At 32.7% G+C, this 10,341-nt stretch overlaps 1 protein-coding gene across 2 annotated transcripts; it reads right to left on the bottom strand.

The window, feature by feature from the left end:
- Positions 1 to 2,649: 2,649 nt before the first annotated feature.
- LOC143917900 (kelch-like protein 1) lies at positions 2,650 to 9,804 on the bottom strand. 2 transcript variants are annotated; one of them, XM_077439517.1, is made up of 10 exons: positions 9,324 to 9,804; positions 9,075 to 9,241; positions 8,792 to 8,994; positions 8,270 to 8,467; positions 7,996 to 8,175; positions 7,766 to 7,918; positions 6,157 to 6,308; positions 5,521 to 5,728; positions 4,999 to 5,173; positions 2,650 to 3,175 (listed from the first exon to the last, which is right to left on the bottom strand). In XM_077439517.1, the coding sequence occupies exons 1-10, from the start codon at positions 9,440 to 9,442 to the stop codon at positions 3,042 to 3,044; spliced, it is 1,689 nt and encodes a 562-aa protein (XP_077295643.1). In that variant the 5' UTR covers positions 9,443 to 9,804; the 3' UTR covers positions 2,650 to 3,041. The 2 variants fall into 2 exon arrangements, with proteins under 2 accessions (XP_077295643.1, XP_077295644.1); XM_077439518.1 differs by having other exon boundaries at positions 3,023 to 3,175; positions 9,087 to 9,241; positions 9,324 to 9,589.
- Positions 9,805 to 10,341: the final 537 nt, after the last annotated feature.

Raw genomic sequence — 10,341 nt, 5'->3', positions numbered from 1 at the left:
TATATATATATATATATATATATATATATATATATATATATATATATATATATATATATATATATATATATATATATATATATAGCGAAATAAATTATTTGCAATTAGCACAACTTAACTTACACGAATTGAAACGTAAAACTATCAGAGAAAAACCTTAAAAACACGCGGTCAGCGATTGTGCTATGAAAGGACACGTCACACGTCGGGATTCTCAGCTTCCTACTTCCTTCAGATACGAAGAAGTTTAAGGAAAGCAGGAAGAACCACAAGTACACAATTGGGTTTTGAATTAAAACGTGAAACTATCAATAATAAAAACCTCAAAAAACACGTGGTCAGCGATTCTCAGTTATAAGAAGGCGACACACATCAAGTTTCACAGCTTTTTACTTCCTTGCGATACAATAATAGTTTAAGGAAGACAGCAGCTTGAAGCAAAATGAACCACAAAAGTACTTTGAATAAAAACACAAACACAACTCGTCAACTTCACACTGACAAGTTGCAGACACGAACTGGCGAGGAGCACAGGGGTGTGGTAGGTCCTTCCTCCCGGGCGGCGCGCACTCGACTGAAGCTGGAGACGAGCGCAGCGCAGCGCCTGACCAACCGTTATCTGCCTGACCGACCCTTTCCAGCCATGTCGTCATGTCGTTTTTTTTTATTCCCAAAAATTTACAATTCTTATTTATTTTATTATTTTTATATTACTATTTTTTTTTCAATTTATATGTAGAAGATATTTAAAAAAGAAAACGTATATAAATAAATTATCGAATATAAAAAATTTGAAAGCAATGATTTAAATGTTTATTATATAATATAAAAATATATTTAAATGTTACGTAAAAAAAAATATTTACTAACTCCGAATATTACTTTATATACAAAATAACGTTTTTTCTTGATGCATTATAATATTAATGCCCAATTAACTAAAAAAAAATAACATACGGAAACTTAAATTAGCTTCTTGGTAAAACAATGTGACAACAAGGATATAATCTAATCGTGATATTTTATTCATTTTGAAACTATAAATAATGATAATAAACAATATTTTTATGGAAAACAAAACTGAACTATTAAATATAATAAAGTTTATTTCAGCTTCCTGAGATGATTTGGAAATAATTATATTTTAAATAATCTATATAATATCTCTCAATCCACTATTAAAACTCCATCACCATTAAAATCCAATCCATCTCCAAATGCTTAAACATCACAGAGCCATCTCCAAATGCTTAAAAACATTAGCGAGAGCTAAGCGTTCGGCATGAGAATCGGCAGTCAGTATATATTTTGGATTTACGTTCCCCAGAAATATTTCAAGAGCGAATGCTGAAAAATTCTCAAAAGTTGTTTGACCTTTAGTAGTGATAACTGCTAATGGAACAGCGCTGACTACACTTTCTGTCAGAACAAAAGTTATAGTGTGTTGTTGCAAATCACAGGATGACGTTGAGTCAATAAATATAATGTTATTATGGTTTGGTCTCTCTTCATTAGCGGAGTCGTGATTATTACAGTAAAGGGATTTTCTATAAATATAATTTTGGCATCCCCCTATTCTCCCTATACATTGAATAGTCTCATATGTAAAGAGCGGACCCAGAGCACGCTGTTCATTGTTCACATGTTGTAAATGCATTGTTAAAGGTTTGCCGAACCTTTTTTACAAAGCATTTACAATAATGGAACAATAGACGGCGCGCTTCCGGTCTTACCTCTACTCATATGTATATTTTCTGTAAGAAAAGAACTAATAATATCAGATTTTTAATTCGCGGTGAGCTTAATTTGAAGATCGGCTCTTTCTGGTAGATTGTTTACAAAATAATCAAAACCGCCACTTTAAATTGGTTTTGTTGATATCGCATCTGCAGACCAAGTCTCTAGTGCATTTCCCACATATGAAGAAAATACTAGGTTATAATGAATTAAACGTGTCATTATTTATTAAGCACCTTCAAGTGCTTCAAAAACAGTTTGAAGAGTGATTTCTGCAGTTTACAAATATCGAGCCAATTGTCTACTGTATCAATCCTTTTACTTGCGAAGTAAATGTAATGGAAATAGCCACATGTATTGCTGGCAGAAGAACTAGAGATTGAAATTTTGGACCTTAAGAATGATATTTTGCTAAAATCCTTAATATCAGAGGACTTCAGGAATACAGTGGACAGAGAAAAGTTCCCATTTTTGAAAAAAGAAAATTTAATAAAATCAAGATATAGATATCGATTCACCGATGAGCATCTTTATGATTGTTTGCTAACAGGATTATCGTCATACTCTCCTAATTATGATCTCTTATATTTGGCATTGCATTTCATTGGCACTGGCCAATGAAATGCAATGCCAAAGATCACACTGACAGATTGATATTATATTTTTTATAAAATGGTTTCTTTGTATGTGTGTTTTTTGTTTACTTTGTAATACATATTATATGTACGTTTCTTTGTGTGTACATAATTTGAACAATAATTTTATTTTGAAATTGTTTTTGTTTATTATTTATTACCCTTGTTGTTCAAATAGATGGTGCCCGCCGCCCTACCGATATTTTAGAATGCGCTCTAGGGTACAAAAAGGTTGGGAGCCCCTGGTCTAAAAGATCGAGGTTTTTTATGTTTTTTTAGGAAACCCTTCAGTGTATAAGAAGTAAGAAGAGGTTGGTAAAAATCAGTCAAAATTTATCATAATCAACCCAATTAAACTGTAATAGATGAATATTGAGAGTTTGCTTAATTTAATAATACTTTAAATTAAAATATAAACTATTCTCAAAAACGAGATATATGAAAAACCCATCTTTCGAAATTTTTTTGAGATAAATCGTAGGTTTCAATGATTTTTTAAGTTTAGCGTTCTTTTACATAATACGACGAAAGTTTTCTACTACATCCATCGATAAAAATAATAACGACTTATGTACATACATGATTAGCACATTGTTGAGTGCTGTAGATGTCTGTATTTTGTGTAAAATTGAAATAAAATTCGTATTTTTCGAATATTTATTCCACTGTTTATTCATTCTTCATTATGTGCATAGGTGCAAGTAGTAAATTAAAACAGGAAAGCGGTCCTGAAATTGTTCCATGATCTGTCCATTTGTCTGTGGCTGGGTCGTATTTCAGCACCGATTTTGAATATTCACCTCCTGAAAATATTTATAGACACATTGATTAACATTTACTTTAAATTAGTTAACGATTCGTGTATATAAATCTTCTTATTTTAAGAAACAACCCAGAAAATGAGATCAATTTGTGATAATTAAATATACTGGATCTAAATGACTGCGTACAGAGAAATTTTATTTATTTATTTAATGTTTTTTTGACCATTATGGCATTACAGGAAGAACCTATTGCGCCACAATGGCCTACATAATAAAATAAAATAAGAGAGGGAGAAAACAAAATATAAAATAAAAAATTAATAGATACAACAAAAAGCAAAAGCAAAAAATTAAGATACAAAAAATTAAAAAGAAAAGTAAAAAAAAAAGATAATACAGCATTTAACAAAATCATAAAAAACTTTATAGTAATTAAAATTTAAAATTAGAAAAAATACAAACAAGGGAATGTCTTGCACCTGCAGCCTGTTCCGATAAATAAGAACAAGCTACAAATACAAAATATCCCTGCTAGGCCCAAATGGAAGAGAGTAGATTAAGATTCCACTCATAAATCACATTCAAATTAAGAAAGTAATGATGAGCGCAGGTTACCAGATAAATATGTTAAAATAATATCCGATAATCTACGCTCACCGAGGTGGAAAATATCGCATTCAGGGACGGCAGCAACGATTTCATTGAGAAGTCGAATAGCTCTTGGTATAGGAGCCATTCGAAAAAGAACTGTGCGAGCAGGAGGTACAACCATCAAATGATGATGTCTACCACGCACATAATTATTAGGGACATAAAGTCCCAACTGTTCCAGCAACAACGGGCATGACGTATTACCACGCAATAGCTGGAGAACGAAACGAATTAACGAGAAGTTTCTCCTAAGTTCAAGGGAATTTTACCCAAGCATGCCCAAAAGGAAAGGAGTGGGATAGAGATATGGGTAGTACCCATGCTCTTTCTTATACAGAAAACGAAGAAATGCTTTTTGCACTTTTTCGATAATAAGAGAGTAGTTTGCTTCATGCGGATTCCACACAATCGCATTATACTCTAGCTTACTTCTAACAAGCGAGTTGAAAAGCAAGCGAGAAGACAAGGGGTTGGAGAATAACCTAGCATATCTCAAGACAAATCCAAGTCGACGAAAGGAAACGTCAGCGACTGTCTTGATGTGGTTGTGAAAGGTGAATTGAGGATCAAAAGTGATACCCAAGTCGACTATAGATTCCACACGCTTCAACACGGATCCAATGGAATATCCATGACAATAGAGCGAATTAATAATAATAGCGAGCATTATAATAATTGAAGTGGCTAGAAGTCCGATAAAAATTTCTCTGTTTGTTTATATTACTCGCAAGATGGACAAGTATCGTTAAAAATTGCACAATGCATTCAAAAACTCACAATAAACAACATGGGATACTTTTTTATAAGTAAATTGTTCATTTAAGTAACATATTATTCAATTAACATCGTAGTTTGACAGTTTTTAAAAATGTCAAGGCGATCGCCCGCCTTCTACATCAGATTTCAGGGCTAGCACTAGAGCAAGGTAAAAATTATTTTTAAATAAATGTAAAAACATTTTTCTTGGTTGCGCCTACTAATCAATTATATTAATAACCAATTATATTTATAAAACACGTATATTTAATTATCAAAAAGGACTTTTATTTTTGTAGTAATATGTGATGACCGTGATTCTATTCCGAGCGTATTAGTAGTGTACGCGTACAATACTGCAGAGTTATGGAAACGGTAGGCGTGTTATTGACACAATAAATGTATTGGTAAATGCACTTCTATTATTATAACATTTCTCCGACTGTGAAACTCACCAACGCAAATGATTTTCTCGTCGAAAGCAAACGCTTTTTGCCCCCAGTTTTTTTCAGGAATATTGGCCACCGACGTCCAGGTATGAGACTTGATGTCAAATCGCTCCACTGATTTAAGTTCCGAATATCCATCAAAACCTCCGATAGCGTAAATGTGGTCTCCCATTACTACAGCCTGAAAGTTGCAACAAACGGAATTCAGCGAAGACGACTTTACTGTTATGTGTTTATCTTTAAAGCTGATTAATACAAATCGATCAGTTATAGGATTCATTAGTAAAAAAAATCGGATGTGACCAACCAACGACATTATTTACGTGTTGACGAATATAAGAAGCATAAAAAACCAAATTCGATAATTCAATACTGTGACGTAAATGTGGTCTCCCATTGCTACATTCTGCAAGTGGCAAACAAATGGTATACAGCGAAGACGACTATACTGTGATATGTTGGTCTTTAAAGCCGATTGCTACAAATCGATCAGATGCATGATTCGTGAATATAACAATGAATTCTTACTGCACAAACACTTCTTTTTTCTTTCATTGGTGGGGCTACTGTCCATTTATCTTGTTGTGTATCATAGATTTCCATTGTGTTTAATGTATTTTTCTCGTCCGAACCTCCGATGGCATAAATTTCTTTCCCTACGACTGCTATTACGTGATTATAACGTGGTGTCAACATATGAGCCACATTAGTCCACGTATTCGTCACTAAATCATACCTGAAATGAAAACCAGAAAATGTAATTGCGATTTTATCATTTTGTGTAAATGAGTGCTGTAAAATTGATATTTACTATTTATGCAAAAGTTGAGTATTTTTATTTGAACGATTTGTCTTTAGGATATTTTTGAAGATGAAGTATTGAATTTAAAATAAATTGACGACCTTAAAATAAATCGTAATAAAATCTTACTTGGGAAGCTGTGAGTATTCAAAATGCAGAATATCGAAATTTTATTTTATTTTTAATGAGTTGTATGTAAGATAAGATGAGGTCACGAAAAATCAGATCATGAAAATCACGTTAATAAATTATTTATATTAATTTTCCATTAAAAATCAACCGGATAAAAAAATGAAAAAAATTAGATTATCTCGTTGAATACCAAAGGAAAGAAAAATTAAATTTTGACACAAGAAAATAACCTTTCCACGGAATTTAACACTTTATATTTGTTATTTTTTCCTCCAATGACGAAAACTTGGTCATCGATGACGGTGGCTGCAAAATCCAGCCTTTCTTCTTGCATCGCTTTCAATTCTCTTGTTTCCTTTGTGGCGAGATCAAAGCAAGACGCCTGTGAAATTAGCAAAATATAAAAACAATGTTTCATTTGGATCTGAGCAATCAACATTTAAAGTCCTCAATTGTATGAAACCCTATTCGGATTAGGGATTGCAATACCGAAAGTACTGATACCGATAGTATCGTTATTTGACCAAAAATAAGCCTTTGGTAATACCGGTGTTAAAAAATGAAATACCAATAGTATCGATTTTTTACAAATTCGTACATTATATTTGTCGAAAACGATATCTCTTTGGCTAAAAACTGCGATTTCGACATTGAAGGTTATGGTTATTATTTTTTTTTTTTTACTAAATAAATTTATTTCGAATTATGGCGATTCTTGTACTCTTGACAGCTTAATGAAATCTTGTATGAACTGTTATTGTTTTAAGTTGATTTTTTATAAATGGCATGTATATTCGGCATTACAACGACAACGCTATTGCCACTAAAATTCAACAACCTCGCCGGGTATTTCCACCGTGGTTTGGGTCCAAACTTATAAGAGATATACGTGCAAAATTATCGCAATAAGGCGCCGAACTCTGTTCATAACTGTGTTTCTATTTCCCAGGAAAGAGGGTTGATTATTGTCAATTTCTATTGTCATACAAAGCTAGAGAGCAAAAAAAAAGGTTGACAATAGAAATTGACAATGGTGATCCCAATTTTTTATCCAAATAGAAACCGACCACCTATCCTTATTCATAACAATTTACGATAACGTTTTCTATACTTTTATATCTGAACACGCAAAACCTACAAATTAAGGAAAACCCAATTTGCCGAAATTCTGAAAGACCTTTGCATTCAATCATATTTTATTGGTTTATGATCCGGTCTTCGTCTTTTACTAAATCTCAAAGCCACTGCTAAGTGCTGTACCTTTTTTGTTGTTCAATAAACACAATATTTTTTTTGATCTTTCATAGAAATTTGAAATTCATAATTGTTATTTTTTGAGAAAAAGCCGGTTGATCGAGCGAAAAAATCCGGTTTTCGGTTTTTTTTAAAAATGGTCAAAAAGCCGGCTTTTCGGTTTTGGTTTAAGCCGGCTTGGAAGGTAAAAAGGTCTAAATATAGTTATATTTATTAATTAAATTTGAATCGAGCTTGAAATTTGTGATTGGAAGGTAGCTGTCAAACTTTCTCATGATTGAGTTAATTATCAAAAAGGCTTGTCGTTTAGCACGCGCATTTCCTATAGATCGGACAGTGACTCGTCAATTCACACATTATCGCATCAAGCGATGTATACTTTGACGAAAACTTGAAGTTAGTGTATACAATAACGAGTCGATGAATACATCACCAAGATTTAACGCTTAATCTGTTAAAGACAAATATCAAATATTTATTTAATCAAAACACAAATTCAATATTTTCGAGCGAACGACCGTGTGTGGAATCGTATGATTGAAATCACAAAATAAAACCAAAAACTATTAATGGAACGAATGGTACCTTGTTCGTGGTTTTATCATCAATAACACCACCCAGAGTAATCAGTTTGTTTTTCAACACGACAGCCTCAAAAGAAGTAGTTTTATTGTTCAAATTATGATATGTAGACCATATGTCATTCTTGGCATCGTAAATTTCAATTTTACCTAAAGTCTTAAAATTGAAAATGGATATTATTACTGAAACTTAAGCTTGTAATTCTAAGAAATGAATATAAAAATGATAAATACACTTTTATCTTCATATCCTCCTACAACTAATACAGTTTGTTGGCACTTTCGAGGTTTTGAATTTAACGATGGAAATCGAGGTATTTTTTCAGGATTATGATGGTATTCTATTGTATCCAACAGCATTTGACAGCAAGTTAATGAATCGTAACAGAGTGGTTTCACTTCATTTAATATAAACTGAAAATTTATAAATTCACATTGAAACATTATAAATAAAAGTATGTAGACGAATATGAATTATCTATGAAATTTGTCACGAAGCAAGAAATACCTGTAGAGGTAACAAAGGTAATCTGATATATTTCAACAGGGTATCTAAATGCTTTTTCCGATACTCGTAGTTCTTTTGCACCCAAATCTTCAATCCTTGAAATGCTTGCTCTTCTCTTGCTACATTTAAATAATCTGACTGTAAAAGTTCACCCAGTCGTTCACAACTCATATTGAGATATTCATCTTCTTGGATTAACTGCAATACCAATCGGATTTTTAGTTTTTCGCCCTTCTTATCTAATATGTGACTTTTTACATCGAATGAAAACCATATTGAATAAAAGGAGACTGAAGGGAGGCCTCGTTATTGAGAATCGTTAATTTTGAAAAGAATTTTCGTAACAAACCAAAATTTCAATTCTTTTTGCCGAGCTAAATTGCATTTTTTTTTGAGGCAGTTGTTATAAGTATATACCAATTATACAAGATAAAAGTGGTCACAATGCATTTGAATTTGGGATTGTTTTGTGTTGTCTTTGGAAAATAAGATATCATAGAAATCAACAATAAAAAGTCATACCTCTGCATAATTCTCCGCAATATAAACATTTGTTCGCTCAAGTAATTGCAAATACCCATATTGTTTGGCAAAATCTTCAATGAAAATGAAATTTTTGATATTTGTTATTTTTTCGAGGTACGCCAAACAGTATTCTTCGAGTTCACGCGCCTCAATCATTTTCGAGAATTTGATTATGTTCACAGCTAGATGTAGTTGCAAGTCTGAAATGAAAATTGGGTCATAAGTTTCGATTCAGTAGATATTTATATAAATGTTTTAAGAACAGACGGTTTCTATTCACCTGCGTTTTTACCGATTTTACCAAGATAAAAGAACTCAATCGTCTTCTTGACAGACTCCGCGAGTATCTCGTCACTGTCCTCTAAAATGATTTCACTGGTTGTATTGTTTATTCTACTTTTGAAGAAATCGCTATTCGTAACAAGGATCAATTTGTGCACTGGAAATCTGGAAAAATTCAAGTCGCTTGATATAAATAAGTGCTACTTTATAGGCAAATGGTATTACCGTTCACAAGAAATGCACCAACCTGTTATTGCCGACTACCAAATCGATATTACACAGCAAATTTTGTTCGTAAATGTCAAACATTCGGCATAAAATTGTTATAGCACGTTGTTCGAGAACTTCCCCATTGAATTTCGACATTTTTGTTTAGACTGATGTATGATATATATATATTCTTATTTGAATTTGAGCTCCGAATCGACAATAATAACAACAATAGCACGTGCAATTGACAAATCGAGAGCTCAAAAGTCAACTGTCAAAAAGCCGTTGAAAAGTTTCCGCACTGCTTCAATCATCAGCGATCGATAAACTTTGTGGACGAATCGATCTTCGCAGGATTATACTTGAAATCCTCTTCTATGATTGATGAAAATTATTAACGTGTTGCGCAAATATTAAAAAGCCACAAATGTACGTATTTTGAAGTGACTTTTTATGCAAAGAGTCTAAATAAAGTAAAAAGATGAAATACGCACCTCATATTTCAACGTCTTACGGCCAAGTGAACTTTTCCCACCGACCGGTAGGTGCCGTCATATGAACACAATTTTTTTAGAGAAAAGAAAGGACATAAAGAATCCATTTGTTACTTATGTAAAATTTAAATGACATTAATATACATATATTTCACAAGAATAAACTTCTTCAATAGCGGGTTCGGCCAGTGGTGTAACGTAAATTCCAGGCGCCCCCCCGCTAAATATTTTAAGGGGTAATTGGATTATAAGTCACAAATACAATTTTTGCCATTAAGAGGGCTGGACAGCAGCACCTTGTCCATACAAACGTACTATACTTCTCCCTTCCTCAATTATGGCACTAGAGAAATTATTTTTTAATATGCTATGGATATCCACCATTGGGGTGCATCTATCGTTTTATTTTTTTGATTAATTATTTTTTATAGGAGCTAGGAGCCGCCAAACATCTATAAAATCGCCTCTTTTTTACACCCACGAAACGGGTCCAGCGTGCTGATTTAACGGTCGATTTAAAAAAAATACGCCGATAGATGCACAGAAAGTATCTTTCTCATA

Source organism: Arctopsyche grandis, chromosome 10, assembly GCF_051622035.1.
Source record: "Arctopsyche grandis isolate Sample6627 chromosome 10, ASM5162203v2, whole genome shotgun sequence".
NCBI classification, from domain to species: domain Eukaryota; kingdom Metazoa; phylum Arthropoda; class Insecta; order Trichoptera; family Hydropsychidae; genus Arctopsyche; species Arctopsyche grandis.
Note: the sequence above shows the minus strand (reverse complement) of the source record. Positions and strands in the feature narration are given on the sequence as shown.